Source organism: Crocodylus porosus, unplaced genomic scaffold (genome assembly GCF_001723895.1).
Source record: "Crocodylus porosus isolate Cpor-Errol unplaced genomic scaffold, CroPor_comp1, whole genome shotgun sequence".
Lineage (NCBI taxonomy): Eukaryota > Metazoa > Chordata > Crocodylia > Crocodylidae > Crocodylus > Crocodylus porosus.
Window position 1 is genome coordinate 513,639 of NW_017728940.1, and position 23,487 is coordinate 537,125.

The 23,487-nt window shown below is 55.3% G+C and overlaps 1 protein-coding gene across 1 annotated transcript in view; it reads right to left on the reverse strand.

Moving 5' to 3' along the window:
• GRIK3 (glutamate ionotropic receptor kainate type subunit 3) overlaps positions 1-16,093 on the reverse strand; it is a 74,800-nt gene extending 58,707 nt beyond the window's left edge. The window contains exons 1-6 of the mRNA XM_019547897.1: positions 15,918-16,093; positions 11,998-12,255; positions 10,602-10,783; positions 6,583-6,636; positions 1,781-1,954; positions 201-344 (exon numbers count right to left, since the gene is read on the reverse strand). Of these exons, the coding sequence (XP_019403442.1) occupies positions 201-344; positions 1,781-1,954; positions 6,583-6,636; positions 10,602-10,783; positions 11,998-12,255; positions 15,918-16,053 (948 nt within the window). The 5' untranslated portion in view covers positions 16,054-16,093. The remainder of the gene's footprint in view (positions 1-200; positions 345-1,780; positions 1,955-6,582; positions 6,637-10,601; positions 10,784-11,997; positions 12,256-15,917) is intronic.
• Between the last annotated feature and the right edge of the window lie 7,394 nt (positions 16,094-23,487).

Genomic DNA, 23,487 nt, shown 5'->3' on the forward strand with positions numbered 1-23,487 from the left:
CAGTAAGACCAGCAGCACTGGTCACTGGCCAGAACGGCGCGCTGTGTTGTGCCACCGGGTCCAGTCCTGCAGCCCTGCTCCCACCGTCCCTACCCCGCTGGTGTAATCTGCGCCCCAAAGTGCTGCTGTCCCCACTTTCCTCCCGCCGCCCCGTGCGGGGGAGGGTGGGAAGCAGCCATGGACGCGGGCCGTGCTTTTACCTCTTTTATAAAATTCATGAAGCGCCCGCCGAACCGCCAGGCCTTGTGTCGATGGCACTGCAGGGAGTTGACGGTCATCTGCGGGGCGCGCTGGTAGCACACCGAGACGATGTGGACCGCGTCGTACAACAGGGCAGCATCTGTCTAAAGTAAAGGGGAAGAGCATGGGGGTGGATAACTGTCCTGGAGCGAACGGGCGCTCCTGCGTTGGATGGACTTCCCTGCCTCTGAAAGCAAGACGAGCCCATTACGATCCTCCAGCCTGATCCCCGGGACCCGTAAACCTGCTGCTGCCTCTGTACGCAGCAAAGAGAAAGGCGGAGGAGCAGGAGCCTTCTCCCCACCCAGTAATTTGCACTGAAAGCCATCTCTTTAAATCACAGCCCGGGAGAATGTCAGCTGTCTGTCTGCACCCATCCGGGGGGTTTAATGCACCGGCTGCTCTATGGCCACACACAGAAGATTGCTGGCTGGCACAAAAAAAACGTCAGACAAATAAAAGACAGAATAATAGGGGCTTTTTTCCCTCTTGGGTAGCCACTTCCCTTCCCCCCTCCAACACACAACCCAGGAAAACACTGGCATCCTGATGTCCTGGACGGGGAAACGAGGAACGGGAAGGGTGAGCAACCTGCCCAAAGCCACACGGCAAGTCTTTGTGAGCAGGAACCGAGCTCAGGTCCCTCGGTATCGGCACACGCTGCTGGCGTGCCCACGTTAATTAAGGGCTCCTCAATAAGGAAGGACACCTATTACTGCTGACAATCCTCCCCTTGGCGCACACAGAGCAGCGGGCTCGCTTTGCAGAGCCCTGTCACAGATTCGGGCCTCTCCCTTCATCAGCCTGTATTTGCACCAGCCCACGGCTGCCATGGGATGATTTGGGGGCTCTTTAATATACTGCAGAGATGTTTTTGGAGAAGACTCGGAGTGAGAGGGGAGACTAAAAGCATGAAACCAAAGAGTGAGGAGGAAGCGGGGTAAGCATCGATAGCAGCTATCAACGGAGGGGCTGGAGACCCCCGGGGACACGTTTTCATAGCCTTGCAGAGCCAGCAGGAACAGCAGGAGCCGGAGGGGCTCTCTTTGGAAACCCGTGTCTGAGCTTTGGGAGGATGCTCCTTGCCGCTGCAGAGGGAAACTGCTCTGCTGAGAGGAGGCGCCTTGGAAAGCGTATTGGGACGTGCACGGCAGAGCCGCTCCGGCCGCTTCCCAGGGGGTGCTCGGCACTCGGGGGCAGCATCGTGGCTCTCCTAACCCCCCCACCTGCCGGGGGCCACGGCAAGAGCCTGTCTCGCTTGCGAGCTTCCAGCCCCGACGTGGACCCAGCGCATGCGCTGCACCGGCGGCTGCCCGCAGGTGAGAGGGGCTGAGTGGCGCGAGGCCGGCAACCCGCCACACAATTTGGTTGCGTTTCAAAAGCGAAACAACAGGCAGCAAGAAACAAATGCCCGTTATTTAGCCAAAGCCTAGACCAATCCCCGCCTCACGCAGCCCACGCCGAGCACAGAGCAGTGGCTGTACCTAGGGCCCCCTCCGCGCATGCAGCAAACCCTCGGGGTTGTAAAGTGCCCCCGTACCATCATCACCCCGTCCAGCAGTCCCGTCTCAGCCTTGGGCGCTGACTGCAGGCGCTCCATGGACCACTTCTCAACGATGGAGGACACGTAGGGGTTCTCCACGTTGAGGATGCGGAAGCCGGTCAGGTTCACTCCGGAGTAGCGGTATGGTTCTAGGTCTAATGCATAAAGATCCTTAAAAGAGAGAAACCAGGTTAAACATTTTGTGCCTCTCTTGTCTTTGCCTCGTTTCCTCGGTGGCACACAGTGTCAGGTGGGGGGATCCAGATGCCCCGGCATTGCTCCTCTCTCACCCCCATCGATTAGTAGCATCCTGCTAGCATCCAGAGAGCTCAGGGGAGCCAGGGCTGCAGTGTGCTGGATGCTGCATGGGATGAGCCCCTTTCCCGACACCCCTGCCATGTAAAGAGCAAGGTCTACAAGGCGTGGGCAGCAAGGGAGGACGGCTGTCCCTGCTCCGCTGAGGCACATGGAGGTCAAATGACTTGCCCAGACTCGGCACGCAGGCGCTGGGAACAAAACTCAGGTCCCGGGAAGCGTGGGACTGCAGGGCCAGGCTGCCTTGCTCCCCTGCGGGCTCACAGCACGTGGGACGCACCATGGGGATTTGCCTTTTGTTTCACTCCAGGTAAAAGTAACCTGAGCTTTGGCTTCCAGGTACCCCTCAATAGAGTGAGGCCTACACCGCTGCGGCGGGCTCCCTCCCCTTTTGGCCAGCCCGTGCCTGTAGCCTGTGCTTGCCACGGCCGGCGACTGAGCCGCTCAGCCGAGCCACTGGTCCCAGGCGAGGGGCACGGGCAGCGCACTCTCCGGGAAGGGCTGTGTCTCATCGCCCTTTGTGAAGCACAGTTACACGTCTGCAAGGAGTGGGGGATATCGGCCCCTCAATTGAGCCTTGAGCTTGGGGGAAGAATTAAGCAAAACCTCTGATGAAACACGTGGCTAACTGTGTGGATATCATGATGGGAGATGGGGCTGTCAGGCAGGGGACATATTCTCTCTTGCACTGCCATGGTCATAATGTGATCCTGGCTCCGGGACCCAGGCCCATGAGAAGCCCTGATGAAGGCGGGGAGGAGGGTTTTGGTTCAAACAAGACACTGGGCAAGTCCCTAAGAAGCCTGTGGGTCTGTGCTTGGAGAGGACAGCAGGGCGCAGGTCCCGTGGGCCAGCTGCAGCACAGGAAGATAGCTCCCTGCCCCAGAGAGCTTGCCGGGCACAACGGGGATGAGCTACAGTGGTCAGCTTCAGCTCTGCCCATCGCCTCTAGCTCATCCCCGTTGTGCCCAGCAAGTGCTGGGGGCAGGGAGCTATCGCCCCGTGCTGTGTGTGGAGAGCGCCTGGCCCCGTGGGACCCTGGCATATGTCTGGACCCTGCAATGATGCCGTTGCACTGCTGCAGTGGAACCGGGTCCCTTCTTGGCAGCATGCTGCAAAGACACAGACCTGGTTTGCAAAGTCTTTGTGCAAAGCTAATATCCCAGGGAGCACTTTGCAAGGGTTTCATGAGCTGGTCCACGGCAGCTCTGGGGTGTGCGAGCTTTGGCCCAGCTGTGCAGGGCATGGAAGCTCTGCCCAGGGGTGCATTAACATTAGAAAGATGCTTGTGGCTCTCTTTCATGCCTCCTTTCTTTTCTGGAGTGGGGAAGGGAGGGTGCTGCAGAGGTAACTGGGATTTTCCACTGATGGATCAAGGATTGTCAAGTCTCTAAGCCTCTCAGAGGCTGCACGGAGATCTCCCCTGACAATGCAGTTGTGATCTCGGTGCATCCCCAGACTGATGTAAGGACCTGCTCTCACGGAAGTGGTCCTGTCTGGAGCAGCAAGGCACTACATCCAAGTAGCAATGCCCAAATCAAAGCGCCATTAAAATCAATGCAGCCTGGACAGCCAAGCCTGCGTGCTCAGTGGGAGAGTGAGGAATTGCTGCAGCTATTTTCTTTTCATAAGCTTTTAGGGATTTTTTTTTTTTAATGGTGGCTCCCTGTTTGGCATCCATAAAATGCCCAGCTGATGGATGCCATGCCTTCCCGCACAGTTGATGATGGAGTCGTTAATCAATGTCAAGCCCTGAAGGATCAATTATTTTCCCTTGCAAAACGGCAGGCACAAAACCACAGCCCCAGTTAAAAGGGCAGGCTGGAAATCAGGCAGGGATGTCATTTTTCTAAGTGATGCAACGCGATCCAGCTCAGTGCACAGACGGGAGCCTTTCCGGGGACCTTCCCCTCTGCCCCGTTTTACCTCTCAGCTGCAGTTCGACTCCTCTCCCCCTGGAATAAAGGGCAATTAGGAATCCAAGTGGATTTGCAGAGATGGCAGAGGTGCCCCTGACACACGAGCTCCTTCCGGCCCTCCTTTTCCTGCCTGTCCTCAATCCGCATGCTGGAGCATCTGGTCCCATTTTCCAGCTCATCTGCGTTTCCTTCTGGCAGGCATCTCGGTGCAGCAAAGTCGTCTCACTCTTTTCCTGGAGCTTCCCCTCCCAGACCTGCTGAGTTGCCTCTTCCCCATGTCCCAACTCCCCGGGGGTTTCCCAGCTGAAGTGCTGCCTTTGCTGCTGCTTCAGAGCTGCTCCCAGCTGAGAGCAGGGATCCCTGGAGCTAGGTGCCGGACAGGGTGGTCTCGCTTTGGGGCGGTCCCGATCCTGCAGACATCTGCATTGGCAACTCCCCGGCTGACTTACCCTCCCACACCTCCCTCCTTGGACTTCCACAGAGCAAGGGATGGCACTGCCAGCGGGGTCCCTGTCTGTGCATAAGCACAGCAGATGCCCCTCAGTCCCGATTTCAGGCAAGCCCACTGATGGACTCAGCGCGCTCTGGCTCTCTGACGTGCTGTTTCCTACCGATGACGGGTTTGTTTGCAGCTGGTCCCGAGCATGTGCCTAAACAAGGAAATGCGGCTTGATTTTTATTTAAATGTCTGAAAATCCAGCCCTGGGCACTCACTGTGAAGCCCCCAGATTTGCAAATCATGCCCGGGCCTTTCATGCTTTTCCGGTCATCAAGCACATTCCAGAGATGGTGGCACCGTCGCCCTGCCAGCATCCCTGCATCCAGCCCGCCTGGGCTCTGAAATGCCTTTGGAGGGATCTAGCTCATCCTTCAGTGCTTTTGCCTCCGAGCAACTCTGCAGATTCAGTCCTGGGACATCTTCAGAAGTGGCTGAGACAGGGCGCTGGTAGCATCAGCACCGTGACACCCGTCTCCTCCTTCCCCTTTACTTCATCTCCGCCGCGCCTGCCTTAGACCACTGCTGGTTTGATGGAGATGCCCAAGCCCGCGGCACTCACGCGGGCCAAGCTGCATGCACAGAGGGACGCGCGAGAGACCCTGAGCACCGCGTTCCCCCTCTGGTCATCTCTCTCCGGGCAGCTGCATGAGGGAGTCGGGGCTAGATCCGATCCGCAGCCCAACACCTCCTGATGGCCCCGAGTCCCAGCGACCCCGGCGGGCGCCGAGGCTGCTCAGAGCCGGAGAGGGTGCGTGGCCCGTGCGCCTGTGACACCGAGCGCCGGCACCACGGCCTTTGCCACCTCCCACGGCTCTCGTGAGGGAGCTCGAGACAAGGCCGTTCATGTTGAACTCGGCGAACTGTGCTCAGCCTGGCTGTCTGGCAAAATGTTGAAGCATCCTATGCCAAATGTTGATGCACTGTACTCAGTATTGACGAGGGACCTTTTAGAAACATTCAGTATAGCATAATAGACTAATTCATTAGCACCCCATGGGTCTAGTAGGGAAGAAGCTGGAGCACATGCATTGCAAGCTAGGAAAACATTGCCTCGAGGAGTGACAGATTAAAATATCTTTCCTGTGATGTAACTGTTATTTCAGGAAAGTGGCATTAATTGTGATTGCTTATCTATTAATTTATTATAATTTTTTTTCCATTTTTTTTTTTTCCTTTTCACCTCCAGGCTTTACCTACCCATGAAATGTTCTATAGGCTCAGCTGGGGCTGATTAATAGGAGGTTATCTGGGAATGGCTTAAAGCTGCTTGGAATAGATAATGGCAGCAGGAGTAATTAAAATGTCTTTTGCATTTGAAAAATAAGTTTTGCAATTTTTAAGGGTTAGTTTATTATGTTTCATTCCTAAAGGGCAAAAAGATAAATGAGTTTTTTAACATCACATGCAATTCAGCAGACTCCCGGACGGCAGCCTCCTCAATGCAAACAAAAACGGCACGCCAAGAGAAATGCCTCCTGGAGTCGGAGGGGAACTAGACTGTATTTAATGAGACTAGAGGTAATTTCAACCTAAGGTCTCCTTATGCCAAATAAACCTGTAGCATTAAACTATCTGCCCCCTCCCTCCCTCCCCCAGGGGCAGGGCTTGCCTTGGGCTTTCGGAGCAGATGGGCACCCAGTCACGCCTGCGATGCAGCCCCCACGCACCTTGCTCCCACGGCCCTGCACCCCCGGTGCTAGTGCATGCTCAGCCAGAGGATAAAGGGCTGAAGAACTGCTGTGGGCCAGATTCTCCTCTCCTCTGCCCTCCCCGGTGTAAATCTGGGGTGCCTTCAGAGACGAAGGGTGGTAGAAGTGGTGTAAAATCAGTGGCATTCAGAGACAGTGAGAGCCGAGCTTTTAGCACAGGCATTCGGGCGGTACTTCAACAAGGGACCACTGCAAGAGAAGAATGGCCCCTGCGCTCGGGCCAGGGCTCAGCACGGTGCTGCGGTCCCCGTTGCACAGCCCAGGCGCCCCCACCCCCGGGGGAGCTCTCCGGCCGCCGGCAGCCCCTCGCATTTCATACGCAAAGACAGGAGGGAAGGCAGAGCTGAGATACGTTACCAGAGTCGTGAAGATGAAGTGGTAGTACTCCGTCATCATCCCCATGGCCATGGCCTGAAGAAAAGCAGGGAGAACCCGGTTAGTGAGAGGCAGAGCATGACCCTCTAGCAGAAAGCAGCTAACGGCTGGTTGAGAGGCAGGGCCAAAGCCTTTGGGTGCTCCGCTAATTAGGCAAAGCGCCTCGGCAGGCGCGTCGTGTTCAGACACCAGCCTGTGCACGGAGCTGGGTCTCATGGCTTAGTTTGCACCAGTGTAGGGAGCACCCAGCACCCGCCAGCTTCAGCAGAGGTTGCAGGTGTAGGAAAAAGGACATATGACTGCAATCGTGCATCTGTGTCCGCACACGGACACTGCCAAGCAAAACCCCGGCTGTGTCTGAGCTTCTTGCTCCGGCCCGGCTGGGGCGGAGGGAAAGAAAGCGTCTGTGTTTGCTGCGCTCCCATACGCCGGGTGATGGGCAGCTGCATAGACACCGAGGCAGGGGCACAAAACAGACTGCTCCCCACGCCATTACTCTGCATGCCGACCTTGCAAGGGGAAGGGAAAAGCTTTCCCCCACCTCTTAAACTGGTGCGTGGCATTCATCTGCAATTTCATCCCCCGCAGCTTGTGTGGCTCTTTTGTACCTACCACAGGCATGCAGCTAATTAAGAAGGAAAATGACTATCTACCCATTCTTCCTGAGCACAAGAAACAGAAGAGCATAATTAGGACTCGGCTCCCTTCCTGACCCCAGGAATGTTTCCGGTTAGAGTCCAGAGTTGAAAAGAAGAAAAGAAAAGCGGGGGGAGAAAGAGAGTCATTCCTGTGCGTCATCACTAGTGTCAAATCAATTAATATAAATTGAGTAGAGTTGCCTAGGACTGGCACCGGGCTGGTCTGGCACCTGCCCCGGTGCGAAGTGCTTCCAAGAGGCCCAGCCTGGATGTCAGCGGGGCCGGGGCGAAGGACGAGTCTGTCCGTGCAGCGAGCCTGAAAGCCAAGCCAGCTCCACGGGCTGCGACTGTCTCACAGCTGCCCTGGCTCCTCGGAGCTGGGGACAGCCACGTATCGGCATCTTCCTGGACGAGGGTCCGGGGCAGCGCCCGGCACACTGGCCCCGGCTTTCAGCATCTCCTGCCGCAGCTCCTCCGGGGCTCTGCTCACGGCGTGGAGGATTGGGAAAGGAGGCGCCGGAGCCCTTTAAAACCGTCCCTGAGAGCCACGGGGCTTCAGCTCACCTGGGGTGCAACGGGGGAGGCTTTGCTTCCCTCTGCTCTCTGCGCAGCTCTGCTAAAATTACTAGGGCAGAGTTTAGCTCTGAGGAAAAGAGACAGTTTGAAAGCAAGCAGGAGGTCTGGAGAGCTGGAAAAATGGAGCATCGCCCAAGCACCAGGCTGCAAAGTGGGACATTTTCCCACTGCCTCTCTGTGGCCTGGATACGAATGCAAAGCCAGGCAGGTCTCGAGCCCGGGCAACACCAGAGCGGCAGGGATCAGACCCAATCTCCTGTCTGGTGCATGCAGCAGCCTCCCGAGGGCAGAATAAACCCCTGCCTTTGTAAAGGAAGAAAAGGGGAGCGAGTGGGGTGATGCCGCAGGGGAAGCCACAGAGACACCGCGGGAGAAGGGAACATGGGGGCGGCGTTAACATTAACAGACCCACGCACAGCCACCCACTGCTATGGGCAGGAGAGAAGCCAGGGAGCAAACGGGTTCATCTACCAGTGATGCAGACACGGAGATCAGCGATACCTGGGGGCTGTGCGAGGCCTGCTAAGAAAGCCTGGCTTCCCGATAGATGTTGTCAAAGAATCTGCTGGTCCCAGAGGCCAAAAATGTGAATGCCTTTACCCCCGTGTCGTCCCAAGCGGCCCACGCTTGCCGGCAAGCCATGGGACAAGTTCCTCTGCATCCCCGAATGGGGAAAGGTCTTGGGGTCCCAAGTGCTAACTATGAGATGCCTGCAAGCTAATGGCACAAGGGGATTATTTCTTACATCTTAAATAGATCCAGAGGATTTGAGGCATGACTGGTGTTCATGGGTGCCCGCGTGGGCACTCAGCTCCTGAAACTTGGATCGCTTTAAGGCAACACAAACACCCAGATCTATAACTGCTTTGGGGGATTTGGACCCAGATGCCTATTTTACTTACTTTACTTTATTTTACTTAATTTTTAGGGCATGGCCTGTAGGACTCGTGCCCTTCTCTGCATTGCATTGGAAGAGTCAGAGAAGAGGGAGAACTCAGAGGACTTGGTAGAGGTCAAATCTGCATGCGTTTAATTGCCAGTGTTTGCTAAACGGCTGGAGGAGGAAACGGGGCAGAGATGCTGTGCACGGCGAAGGAGAAAGGATCCAGGTCCAAAACTTCTCTCTCTCGCAAGCACCTCCTGCATCTTCTGCAGTCTCTTTCTTTCTTCACCAGGACTCGAGGCTTTTCACAACGCACAGGAATGCAACGCTGCAGGGTGAAAGACCCCAATGGCGAGTTGCAATTAGCTCCTCCATAACCTGTTTTGTGGAGAGGAGAGAGGCTCCTTTTCCCAGGCTTCGCTGGCTGCTCCAGGTCAGCATTTCTCACTGCCCAGCAGTGAGGACAAGAGAGGACTAGGACAGACCCGTCTGTCCCGGCACGTGTAAGCGTATGCACACCAGGCGGCTTAGCCAGCATTGCACGGCTGGCTGGGCAAATACATGCAGGCACCACTTCAAGGTGTGAACGGGGTTTACAACACCCTGGCGCACTTCGGTGCCGGGTCTGCAGGCAGACGTAATTCATGCACCGCTGCCAAGCAGAGATCTCTGTTGTTGTCCTGGAAAAAACCCGCCAGAGACGCAGGGAAGCTTCCTTCTCTCCCACCCCCACTCCCCGCCCCTCCTCTTCCCTCACGACAAGGAGTGGAGCAGATGGCACAATAAACTATAATAAACTGCATAATAAGTGAACAGCACCAAACGCAGCCAGCATGTTAAAGTAACAGGCAGGAGAAGGCACTGTGTCCTGGGCTCTCCGCACGCTCGGGGCATTTCCCTTCATTTTACAGCGGCACAGGGGTTGCATGGGACAGTCGCCTCCTGCTTGCTGAGCTGCTCGGTCCTTTGAGCGTTCATTTAATCAGGGCCTGGTGTCCCACTGGGCTGCTATAAATGACACTGATGTTTGCTATTTTTTAACATTCCTTGTGCAAACATTTTGCTTGGCCTCCTGGCAACCCTGTACCATAATGGCACGTACATAAGAGGAAGAACGGGGGGGCCTCCAAGCCTTCTGGCACGTGAGACGGAGGAATTAGGGAGTTGCAGGGAGGTGGAAAAGGCAGGTCGCTGGAAAATCACTGACATCTAGGCTCAAATGCAGAGAACAGCTCAACACAGTGATAAGAGGACCCGGGAATGTCATATTCTTCTTGGCATTTCCATTTTGACCAGATCTGTGCTCCTTGTGTCAATGCACATGTGTGTGTGTGCATGCACGCCTGCTCAAAAGATAGCTAGCCAGAGCTATAGCAGCTGGTGCCGTGCGCCAGGATGAGCGTGTTCAGACTCTGGGTCAAGGTGATTCAAAGAAGATTCAAGCAGCACGAAGCAAGTGCAGGGACACGACTACGGGAAGGGCGAGAGACCTGGGCAAGAGCAGACGTCTGTGCAGGGGGAAATAAAGTGCTGCCCGCCCGGTCCCCGGGGACCGCAAGTGTTGGGGGATCACGGCGCGCAAACCGCAGCTGGGGCAGCCGCAGCCATTTCCCTCTGTGGAAGATGCTGATTTTCTGTGGGCATTTTTATTATTATTATTTACTTGTAGTGACTTGGGGAGTTTTTCCAGTGTCACTTGGTCTTTTGATCCTTTGCAGAAATCAGAAATATTTCATAGGGTCAAAATCCCAATTTCCCACTGAAAGACCAAATTAGATGGACACTGGGTTAATCCTGAGAGGCATTCGGGGCCCAAGCAGGGACCGGCCCCTCCTCGCCCCACCGCTCTGTGGCTGAGACCGCTTTGCAGTGGGAAAACCACGGCGGGCGCCCGCCTCGCTCACCTGCTTGAGGATCTGCGCAGCCATGAGGTGGCTGCAGTCGAAGATGATGCGAAACTCCCTGCCCCGCTTCATCTCCTTGAGCAGCGGCCGCGCGTCCTCCGTGTCCAGGGGCAGCTGGCGGATCTTGAGCCGGATGTTGTACCGCGACGGGGCCATGATGAGCTCCTGCAGCCGGATGAGGCCTTAGGCAGCAGCGGGGCAGAGAGAGAAACCGCAGCGTTATGCAGGGAAGGGCGCGCTCGTCTCACCTCCGCCGCCCCCGCCTTCGTCCTACTGGGGGGCGAGGGGGCGCCGGGCACCCCATTTGCAAGGGAAGCTTTGCAGTGAAGTCACCCCAGCCCAGCACGTCCGCGCCTGCCCCCGCCCCCTCGTTAGCATTTTGTAAAATAGTCTGTCACAACAAAGGAGCTGCCTGGGACGAGCTTTTAAATTGCAGCAGTGTTTAGGGCTGTGGTTTGCCAGCCAGCCATGTCCGGTACCCCGACCCCTCGTGCCCCCGGCCCGGGAAGGGTGGCTTGGTCTCAGCCCTGGGGCTGCAGTCCTCGGGGTCCAAGAAACGTGCTCTGGGGAAAAGAGAGGAGCAATGCAGGCAGCTCGACACACCGGGCCCATTTTTGATGCAGGAGAGAAAGAATCGGCTCTCAAATCAACAGGCCCTAATGAAAAACTGACTCTGGCACCAAGCTCCCACCTGACGAAAGCGCCTTGGTTAGCACAAGCGTGCAGACCGGGGCTTGCCATCTCCCTCCATGCTCATTTCTCACCTTTGGAGTGGGTGCGGAGCTGCCGTCCGAGCAGCTGGATAAGGGCAAGGGCCAGGGCCAGGGCCAGGGCCAGGGCCGTCAGGCCACGTTCTCGGCAGCCCTCCTCAAAGGAGACCGCTTGGTAGCTTGGCACTGGCTGGGCTGGCCACCCAGCGTGGCGCTGATCTGCAGCACGGGGCTTTGCCTTTCCCTGCCATCAGGAGCACCGCCCGCTTGTGTCATTCTGCAAGCTTGGCTTGGTGGCACGAGCCAGAAAGCAAAGGGCTTTTACATTCAGGTTGGCTGTTGGCTGGAAATTTGGCATCCTCTGTGGCAATAAGAGTCCTTTTGCACAGGGACGCGGCAGCAACGACTGCAACGGAGCTGCAGCGAGAGCACCAGAGAGGTTGTCCTGTCACCCGGCCTCTGATCGCTGGTGGCCGTGGCCATGCCCAACAAACCATGAATGAGAAGTTTCAGCAGCAACCCAAAGGACCCTGTCCAGTCTGGTTGTGAGCGCACGAGGACTTCCTACCTTTCTTTGCAGACCAACTGCAGGACATGGCGCGGGTTTTCTCTGCAAGGGGCGCGCTAGGACAGTCCCTACAAGGAACCCACGATAGAGAAGCTGCATCAGCTCTTCCTTCACCTACCTGTACTGTCATCATACACAACGGTAGCTGACCTCCATTTCAAATACTGTACGAGGTCCAGAATGGCATGGCTCAGAGAAGCATAGTCAGGGTAAAGGTTGACATAGAAAGTGTCCTTGTTATCCAACGGGTGATGCTTCCATCGGAGTTGTATGTGGGGGACTTCCAGTGCATTGCAAATGGACTGAACGGCATTGGTACAGGAGCCTTGAGAAGGCCCAAATATTGCTACCACCCCAAGAGCGAGCTGGTCACAGGCTGCAATAGAAAGGGATCAAGGCTGTCAATACACCAGATGACATCCCTCCCTGCACCCTCCCTCCAGGAGCGCATACAATCAGAAAACATGAGGCTTGGAAGGAGGTCACCCCTTGCTCCAAGCAGGACCATCCCCAACTAGCACAACCACAGCGCAAACATCACAGGCATCTGGGAAGCGACCCCCCCAACACCTCTCCTGCCATAAAAATGATGGCATCAGGTGTGACATGCTCCGAAAACCAAAGGGCGCAGCCAGTGAGAGTCTTAGGGTGGGTTTGAACACTGGGTTGCAGCCGAAAACCTGGATATTTAGCAGAAGCGGCTAGCAGCAAGCTCTAGACGGCTTCGTTACGTTAAATAAAAAGCTGATTCACCTTGCTCTGAAAAGTGCTCTCTGCTCGTGTGGGTGCAGTGCCTCCCTTGGAAAATAAAAAGCATTTATAAGGGCATCGAGCTCAATAAAGAAAATGGTTGAGAGCGAGGCACTGGAAAAGTTGCTATCGCTCGCAAGCAGGGTCCTTGAGCCTTTACGCCTGCGAACGAAGGCCCTCCATTGACTCTTTCCCCTTGTCGGGAGGATGACCACTTGACCGAATGGAGGACCCAGCCCTTCCTGCAGCAAATCAAGGTAACAAGAGCCTTTTGCATAATCATCAGCTTCAAGGAGGCTCCACTTAGCACTTGCTCCATTCAGGGTCCGTCAGGAGAGAAGCTGAGCACTTCTCAGCACGGTCCCGAGCGTTTATTCTCTCCTCTCCTGACTTTAAAGGTCTGGATGCTTTCCTCCGCTCACAACTGACTGGTGCAGGGGTGACCAACCTGGGCACACCCGGAGGGGCAGGCAGCACAGCTGCAGACGGGATAGGGAGCAGAAAGCAGAGCAGCAGCTCAGACAGGGAGAATCGGGCAGAAAATCAAGCAGAGGAAAAGGAGTGGAGAAGGCGTGAGGGTGATTTGTGGCCTGCTTGCCAAAGACATTGGCTCTCATTGGACTAGTGGATGAAATCAGGGTCCCATGAAACCAGCAGGGATTTGGGTCATTGATTTCACAGAGGCCAGGGTTTCTCCCCGCGTCGTACCGAACGAGAGCATAAGTGATCGCGACATCTCCTCCGCCAGAGAAAGCCAGAGGCTCCAGATAAAGACACGTCTCTGCACCCTGGTTGCAGCAGCAAACTCCTCTGTGCTGCGCAGAGCAGCGGAGAGCGGTGGGACCTGGCACGCTCAGCTGGCAGGTTACGGACAGCACTTAAAGAGTGCAAGAAGCTGGTCATTACGGGGCCTGCTCTTCTACCAGCTCAGATAAAATGCTCTCGGAAGTCAGCAGATACTTTATCTTGGACAATCAGAGCAGAACAGGGATCCCGATGTACTTAATTAAAGTCCATCTGTATTGCAGACATGGAGTGCAATGCAGCCTCGGAGGCTCCCGTTACCTGTCTTGGAAGCTAGATGCGATGGGCAGTGCAGGAAACAAAAAAGCTTCCTGCCGTGGAGCTGGTGGACACATGCACATGTGTGCGCGCACACGTGCTGCTATTCTGCAGCTGCCCTCAGCGCCCTTCTGCCAAATGTTCACCACCCAGCAGTCACCACCACACGAGACACATCACGCTGGCACAGTGAAGGGTCAGAGGACCCTTAGGGAAATGTCTAAGATAAGAAAGACCAAAAAACCCGCATGGCCCCGATACCTGGCAAGCTCTTTTGCTACACGTTAGCACCTGTCTGTGTCGGTGCCCCTCCGACCCGCCAACTCAGACAGCTGGATGCAGACACAAAATATACACATCGTTCTCGTAAAACATTGCACTTTCTTTATAACCCTCATTCTCCTTCACCCTGCAGTCCCTCATCGTGGGTAGCTGGGACAGGAGGTGATCCAGCAATGGTGACAACTCCCTGCTGGGCGCAGAAGGACCGGCTGCCTTTTCTCCAAGTGTGAATATTTTGTAGAAGGAAAGAGCAGGGCCTGGACCTCTGTGCCCAACCCTAGGGTCAGACTTGGAGAGACATCTTCCCGAGGCTCTCAAAATGTTTGGTTAAGTGTTCTCCTAGTGCCAAAATACCCCCGGAAGGCCAGTTTCTCTAAGGAGGTGAGCACAACCTGAAATGGTGCCAATGATTAACACCACAAAAAACCCCACCAAAATTAGAGAACAAGAAAAGAGAAAAGGGGAAAACTTTCTCAAGAGGCTTGAGCCTTTTTGGACTATGTCTTTGGAGGTTGTGGTACATAAATAAAATCTTGCATGCTTGTCTGAGCCACGAGCTCACGGGGACCCAGCTTTGCTGCACCGCACCCCCGCACTTTTCAAAGTGCGAACCAGAAGAACAGCAACCTTAGCAAGAAAGAAAGAAAAAAAAAGAGCCTGCATATATAACAGGCAAACACTCTTTAACATCTGGACAAACCACTAGCTCAAATGCTGCTTCATCGTCATGTTTTGTCTCTTCTTTTACTGCAAGTGTGTGTGTGTGTGCGCGTGCGCGCGTGCATGTGTACGGACTCTATTTCTTGGGCAAGATGGGTAGCCTTGAGCTAGCAATGCAGACGAGCGAGGTGATAACACATTAGTGAAACCGGAGAGCCCGGGTTAAAACCACCTTATTTACTCATCACATCCCATTAGTGTCATTTCTATGAGGAGCTGCAGACTTCAATGAGCGTTGGAGAGAGCTCGCTTAGCCCGGCAGACAAATGGCCAAGTGACTCAAGCCTGAAATTAGGACCAGGAGGTGCAGGGCAGAGCATCCCCTTGGCAGTGGCTTGGTCTCCTGGGACTGAGGTGACCTCTCAGGACTTCAAGCAGCTCAGCTGGAGACCCAGGCAATACCCCCACATGCACAAAGGACGCTGCAGCGCCCCGGGCTTGTCATACAGAGCGATGCATTGGGAATCGCTCCTGACCCCAAGGAGAGACAGCTCCGATTATTCATGCTTCTCCTATGCTCGGAGTCTCCTGTGGTGCGAACGTCATCTAGATTGAAACATTTGCAAGAAAAACATAATGTGGTTCAACGTGTGCGCCTTGGTCTGTTTGTTTTAGTAACGAGACCATTGCACAGTTTACACCGGAGAAGCACACCCGGGCGGAATAGCTGCAGGTCCCTGCGGCCGTCCCTCCTTTCTGGCCGTGGCCAGGCCAGGGTGCAAGAGCATCCCTCCGCATGAGCGACTCTGAATGGAGCGGGGGCTTGCCCAGCACCTCCCCATGTTAGCACTCATCGGGCTGACCTCTGTACCCCCTTTATAGCATCCAGGCAGCCTCCCGTCTGCCTGCCCAACCCATAGACACGATGTCCTTCAGTGAACAGCGGTCTGGCCCAAAGGTGTGCTCCAGACAGCATGCACACGCTGTGCTGCACTGCACTGCACTGTTCTCTTCACAGGAGATGAAATGCAAAATTCATTGAGATATTTTATTGCCACAGGCTTTTACCAGTCCCTTGCAGGTATGCTGAGCCTGACCACCTTCGGGCTGCCATGGAGGAAGATGAAAATGGGCAGGAAATTATTATATTCTTAAATAAATGAAGCAGTCCATTAATAACCTTTCCATTCCTGGTGATGTGAGCAAAAGCCACCTCTGCTTAAGCCAAACAGGGCGGATCTTCACCCGAGGGTTGGCCACGTAACCGATAAAGAGCCTGCTTACCTTTCTTAGTGGCTTCAAAACTGTCGTGGAAGTGTATCCTCTGAATGTCATACGTTAGCGTTGTGTTAGGCAGCAGAGTCCTATTTCTATTAATGATATTGGCAGAAAACCTGAAGGCTTGCTCCTCGGCGCTCATCACCTGGGCGTTGGGGCCGTCCACATACTCGAAGATCCCCCCTGCAAGACAGCGCAGAAAGAAGTCGGCCAAAAGGTCCCGGCCCCGGCAAGCAAGGAGACACCCCGTGCAAAGCCCAGGCCTTTCGCGGCTACGTCAGGGCTGTAGCCACCCCCGCCGGGGCCGTGCCCCTCTCTTCTGACCCGGGCCCAATTTCCCCACCAGGAAGCATGGGGGAGGCTGCGGGGATGCGGCCCCTAGTCGCTGCCACACAACTCTCCGTGTTCGGCCCCGAGACGGCAGCCAGGGCACCGGCGACCCACATCTGTCCGCTCACGGTGACCCCAAAACAGCAAGCGAGGCCTTGGAAAGCAAGGCTTTCTGGCCCCTTCTGCAAGAGCTGGTGGCCTGTAAGGCCCTGCTTACAAACACAAGCATCTCGGGGAGAAAAGCAGTAGGACGGAGGGAGAAAATATTCCCTGACTCTTGCTGTGTCCTTCCTCCCACCATCGAAGGCAGAGGTCCCACAGGCCGGCAGTGTCCGAGGGAGGGACAAGGCTGGGGCTCTCCGAAACGTTTGCATTGATAATATTTCCTCCCTGCATCAGGAAAAGACATATTTTGACCGAAGCAAACACTGCAAGAGACTCACTAAACACCAAAAGGAAAGACTGGCCAGCAAAAACATGGCGGTATTTTTTTCAGTGTTCAGGAACAAAGCTTTCTTTTCAAACACAGATAAAAGGAAATGTCGCTTAAGTTTTCTTTGGTTTTCACAAATGCTTTCTGCACCCAAGACAAACGCAGCAGTGACGTTCCCGTGAACACAAGTGACATTTACTACTAACGAGCTGTTGCGAGAAGATTACAGGGTGCAGCCAGGAGCGGCAGTCAAGAACTTTCTGATGAAACCTTTTTTCCATCAGAAAATCCTGTTTCATCCAAACCAAAACCACTTGCAGGAAAGGCTTGGTTTGGGGGTTAGCAATAATTGGGGAGGGGAAAGAAAACAAATTGCCAAACAGTGGGGGGTTTTGACATTTGAAGGGATTCGTTTATTTGTCTGCTTATTTTGCTTTGAAGTGGCTTTGATTTAGTTCGCTGGCACTAAAACCTTAGCAGAAATTCAAAGGTCAGAAGCAAAGTCATCTTCTCACGTGCTTGTCAAATGAGCTGTCTTTTCCAGAATCGTGCACGAGCAATGGCTCTTCCCATTGCTCCAGCGAGGTCCTTCGTGCAGGTCTCACCGAGGAGCTGGCAAACGAGCCGGTGCTCCCTGGTCCGCACTTCGCCGCGCCAGCGTGTGCTCATGTCACCCGCGTAGCCCTGTTTGGTGATGCTGCTTGTGACCTTGCAGCTGGCGTGCGCGGGCGGTTCGGGCATTGCACCGTGCAAAGTGAAATTCCAGATGAACAAACTGGAAGGAGCACCGATTGACCCAACCAGATTTTTTTTTATTTTTTGCATGATCTGCTTACAAAATAAAATCAAATGTCAGGATTTCTGCTTCTGGCAACCTGGGGGGCATGTCGAGAGACCCCAAGAAGTCCTCTGGGAGGGGAGGAAGGCCAGCCTGGGCACGAACCCTTGGGGGTCTGGAGCCTTTCCTGGCCCAGGCTCCAGCTTGTACGAGGGTGAGGAGATGGCTTCCCCCGGTGCCGCTGCCTGACGTGCTGTGACATCTTGCCAGTCGGCCGTGCTGCAGACAGCCGGTTCCCCTTGCCCTGCGCGGCCGTCGCGCCATGTAAATAGTGCAGAGATGTGGCGAGGGAAGGGCTCCGGGGTGCAGGCTGCAGCTGCTCTCTGCTTCTCCGCGCTTCCCTCTTGGTCCTTCCCTATTTTTAGCACTCCCTGTCCCATCTTTTCTCTCTCCTCGTCTTTTACTCTGCAAGTTCATAGCTCAGACAAGCAGAAACGTCTGAGCCTACCAACAGCTACCAGCTGGGCTGCTCCGTAATGCACAGCTTGCAGGCTAATGCCATCATAGGTCCCCAAAGGCAGCAACCTCGGGTCAGGGTATGGCTTGGCTCTGTTGGTGAGGCTCCACATTGACACCCCCTCTCACTGAGGGTGTAAATTAGGTAATGATGACTCCTCTTCTCCAAGTCACAGAAAACAGTCTCTAGCCCTTCCAGAACCATGGGAAGACACATGGACCTGGTGCTAGGTGATTAAGAAGCAAGCCAAGATAATTAAGGGATGCTCGAGATCCGCAAGTGTGGTTGGTAACAGATGGTCTCTGGGTTCACAGGCAGAAAGGCAGATGAAGTTCTGTCGGTAGATGTGATATCATTTATTAGACCAACTGAAATGTTGGAAAAATTGTTCTTTGCAAGCTTTCGGGTACAAACACCCTTCCTGAGGCACAGGGAGCATCACAGGGAGCCTGAAAAAGGGTGTTTGAACCCAAAATCTTGCCCAGGGCCACCCGGGCATCCCTATCACCAGCAGCATGGGGCCTGGCTAACACCGTCCTCTGTCTCAAGCGTGTCGGAGCCCAGGCCGCGCGGTCTCTGCACCACCCCTCTGCACAGAGCTTGCCCTCTCCTGTCCCCCTGCGAAATATCAACAGGGCAGCCACCAGTTTCTGCCGTGACCGGAGTCACGCTGAACACTACTGAAAGGAACGATTCGGTGCAAGATAGTCAGGGCTGTCTCTAATTCGAGCATCGCATTAAAAACACCCCGTGGCTGAGATCCTCCAGCTACGAAGACGGTTCATGCTGGAGGACAGCCTCGTCCCACCTGCTGCCTGGGCCCGGGCCCCGGGCACACGTGGAGACGCGGCTCAGCTCCGGCAGGCGTGCGGTGGATTGTCGGCCCCGGCTCTAGCCGGCAACGCAGCACTGAGCGAGGAGGAGCAAGCGGGCAAGGAGACGGCAGCAGGGGAAGTTGCTTCTTAATTAGCTATTTATGCAATGATGAGCAATAAAGAAGTGCTTGTATCCAGGCATCTAAAGCCCCTCTGTTTGCCGGGCTTCCTGCAGCCCCGCTCCTGACCTCCGCCGGCTGCCTGCCCTTCTGCACCGGGCGGTTTGCAGCAGGGACGTGTTGGCTGCAAAGACCCTAGGACTCAGCAGCGCGTCTCCGATGGATGTGGATCAAGCCCACAGGTCGAGACCCCACTGGGGAGACCCCCCCCTCTCTTGGCCAGGCCCCTCTGCGCGCGGCATCGCTGCATGGCCCCCAGCCCATGGGCACGTCCCTGTCCTGCCGTCACGTGAAGAGGACGTGTTGCTTTTCTGTGACAGGGACACCCTCAGCAAGCGCCACTGCCTGGGCGGCCAGGCCGAAGAGCAAGGGGCCCTGGAAATAAGGGGCTGGGGGAAGCCACTCTGCACCAACAACAGCCATCGACAGGTGAGGGGGTGCTCAGGGCTCGGCATGGGCTCTGGGCCCCTGGACTCAGGCCCTCGCATGAGGATTTTCCGTGCGACCCTTTGAATTTAGGGCCAAGCCGCGAGAAGGCCGACAGGCGCCAATAATGTGCTTGTGAGGGGGGCAATGTGACATCCTCGTCTGCTTGCAGAGGGGGCAGGCGGGATCTTCCCCCTCCCCATCCTGGAAGGCACGGCGCGACTCCCCGCTGCCACCTCTCCTGGAGCGCTTGCTGCTTGCGCTCCTAGCCTGCGCGCCTTTCCTTCACAATCATTATTTAAAGAGTCTAATAACTAGCTTGGAACAGTTGATTAATGCATAATCTTCATCCCGATTACATAGCGTAATTGGCATTAATTTGGAGAGCCAGCTAATTATGAAAATAATTGTCACAGCTTCTCCCTTTTAATAAAATGGAGAAAATGGGCTGGTGCTAGAGAGGAAATGAGGGACAAGGCCTGAGTGCATGGCTCCCGCGGTTCTTGGAGATCTGCCGAGTCCAGGCGGGCCTGACACATGGGCTGGGTGGGAAGGAGGAGAGTCTGGAAATAACGGGGGGAACAGCCCTGCAACGTCTGATGCAAAGTAGGTAGAAAAGCCAAAACATCCCCAGCAAACACAGCCGCCACCCCGAGGTCCCGGCAGCTCTGAGAGCAGCGCATCCAGCACCAGAACAAGCAGAGCCTATATTTTAAAGGAGAGATTTCCCTCCGGCGTGAGAGGAGTCTTCTCGCTAGAAAAGAGGCTTTCACCAGCTCATGGCAGAGCCAGATGCTTTCTGTCCCAGCTTCTCTTTGATGTGCACATCCTTGCCATGCGCGCGTGCTCACAACTGGCGGTGAGACGGCGAGGGGACAAGGCTGCGCACTTCGGCCGGTTTTGCAGCACTGACGGTGCACACGTGGCTGACGGGTTGTCCCCAAATCCCCCGCGGCTGGTAAAAGCGAAGAAGGGCTGCTCGAGGGCGCGATGTACACTTACATGGGGACACCAGCTCGTGGGGGTGGATGCTCCCAAAGGGAGACAACGGGCACCTGCACACGACCCCGCGGTTTGCTGTATTCGACGGGGAAAACGGCCCTTAGCTGTTAGTGCAGTCAAAACCCGACCCCCTTTCTCCCAGCTTCTTCTAGTCCTTTGGCCCCTGAAGCTCAGCAGCCCAGCCCACCGGGGACCAACCAGCCCCACATTCACGACTCCACCGGGGTCATGCTGTGACCTCTCCTGAAACCACGAGCACAACAGCAACCGCCCCGGCGTCGGCACGCGGAGAGGGAGGGAGGAGAAGCAGTCAGCTCCCCCGAGCTCCCTCACGTCGCCATGGGCTGTACCTCTTGCTCTTCCCATGCTGGCTTCACCCTGACCTTGCTCTTATAAAAATATTGAAAGTCAATGGGCTATAAAAAATCAACAATAAAAAGGTATCCACTTTTATGTACTGTCTATAAATACGCTTCATACGAGGCCCCAAGAACCAAGGGTCCTTTAGGAGTGGTGCATTTCTCTAGACCATTTCTCCTTCCACTCTATTTTTTAAAGTGTTTCAAATGTCTTGGAGATTAATTGAGTTACTGTTCACTTGATTTAGTGCTAATAGCCTTTTCTCGGTGTCGTCTCCTTGTCTATTCCGATCACAGCTCTCTCCGGTTCCCTCTTCCTTTACCTCCCGTGGCTTTGCAGACAGATAAAAGATGGCTGTGCCGAGGTCTCGCCCAGTCGATTCGATTGCAGTCCTGCAGGGATGCTTTGCGGCGCCTTCCTGCTACGCGCGGCCATATCGGCTGCCTCATTCATCCTGGAAGCAACCGTGCCATTGCCCTGAGTGGTCAATGAAGCCCTCCGTTCCCCCACGGCGCCGCGATGGATTGCTTCCTGTCGATGCCGGGTGAGCAGCTTCAAGTGGAGACTGACTGTGTGTCCATCTGCTCAGGCGGCCGGCGATGATGGATCTGGGGCGAGGACCTTCCTTTTCCTCCAGGATTGCACGCCGGGGTCCTGGATGGCGATGGGGATGCTCACAAGGGTCAGACCCTGACCCCCACAGCCGTCGCTTTCTTCCCTTGCGTGCGCAGAGATCCTTCTGCTTTTTGCTGGCAAAACCCTATCTCCAAAATCATACGCTTCAAATCAGCCCGACTTCCCCATGCTTGCACGTGCAGCGCCCTGTGCCCGTGTGCAGGCGGACGGCAGGCGCAGGATTATTCGGGAGTACTGATGTCTCCCGTCACCGCGGAGAGCTGCAGACAATCCCACGCCGCGCCCGCTCTGACGGGCAGCTGCCCTTTGTTTCAACACCCCTGGCCAAACTGCTGCTTTTTCCCAACACAGAAGAATATATTTGAATTTGTCCCTGATAAAGATACTCTGCTTTGGAGGGAAGGGCTTTCCAGCTGTGCATTTCTTGTCCCCAGCGCACGACTGTGCATCCATCCAGCATCCTCAGACCAAGCAACTCTGTCCACACCCGGCAGACAGATCTTGCTCCCGGTTCAGTCCACCGTGCAATTGGGGAGGACACGTTATCTGCTTGGAAAGCTGGTGATATGCGAGACTCGTTAGCTGATCTGATCAGACTCATTAGGTTTGATCCGATGAATAATTATGCCAATAGTGACAATGCTTTTCCTCCAGGTCAGTGGCGAAAGCGATCTGTTCTGCCCTCTCCAAGCAGAAACGTCAAGGCAAAGCAAAGCGGCTGCTGAAGTTGTGGCAGGCCGCGGTGGGAGAAGCGGGGGCTGGAAGAGACAGAAACTAGATCGTCAGACATTAGCCGTGGGAAACAATGGATGTTCTGCCTTGTTACTTCTGTCTTTGTGGATATTAAATATCAATCACCAGGCAGGTTAAATACCGATTCAGTTCTCTTTTGGCTTTAAAGCCGGCTAATTGCTCTCTGGAGAATGTCAATCAGCAAATGAGCAAATGGACTAATTAGAGCCAACTGTCTTTCTTTTCCCTTTGTTTTATTTTAGGCCCTGACCAGTGAAAGGGCTGCGGGAGCCGGGCCGTTTTCAGAGGTGAAAAGCCCCAAGTGAGAAGCCAAAGCGGCCGCTCCGAGCTCCCCGGGGAAAGGGAGGACTCGGACGGGCGCTGGGATGCAGACCCGGCTCTCCCAGCCCAGCCCTGCGGCAGGATCGGTGCCTCCCGCGCACCGAGGCCTAATCCAGCCTCCCGTCGTCCAGCTCTGCTGACGCAGGCGCCGACCCCCAGGCCACAGCCAGCAGAGCCCCTTCCCCAGTTGTCTGGCTCCTCCACACCCCCGAGAACCGGGGCCGAGACCCAGCGAACCCCACGGCCCCCAGCTCCCGGCTCTCCGCTTCCAGGTGAAAGCCCAACGTCTGCCCTCTCCGCCCTGGATCCAGTTCGCGTCTCGCTGCAACTTGCCAGGCGCGCTCTCGCCCCGGCACCATTCGGTTATTTTTAGCTTTGCAGCGGTTCAAGGCCCGAGACGGTCAAAGCGTTCCCAGCATTTCCCTTCTTTCTTTTTAACAAAGAAAACAGCTCCCCTCTGGGAGTGGGCATGTCGGCAGCACTTAGCTGGTGGTGCCATCTCATACCTTTCACTCCAGATAAAATTGCTGAGTTATTTAGCTTTGAAAAACAGCTATTTTTGATAACACTTTTCTCTCTCCCGCTGACAGTGTTGCTAACACATCGAGACAGCTCCCTGACAGTCCCCTCATATGTGCCATCCTGCAAGAAACACTTGTTTTGGAGAAGCTCTGGGTGAGGATGCCGGCAGCGCTCGCCCCTGCCGAGACCGCGGCGAGGCTGCCCAGATCACGGGGCCGGGTGAAGGCCCGCGTTCGCCACCAGCACCCTTCAATTTGGCCCGTCGCATCTTCTCCGAGCCCTGGAGCTGTTCTCTCTCCTGGACGCGGCTGCTGAGGGCGGCTTTTGTCTTTGCGCTGGTTTATCCTGTTCTTCCGCTGACATCAGCCAGGGCAAAAATGCATGGGGGGAAATTGTGAGATTTAGGGGGCGAGAAATCCCAGTTTTCAATGCGGACCCCTGACTTCCATGCCTGTCAGCCACTCCTCAAATGCTCCAAGATGGGTTTTGCAACGTGGAAATTCC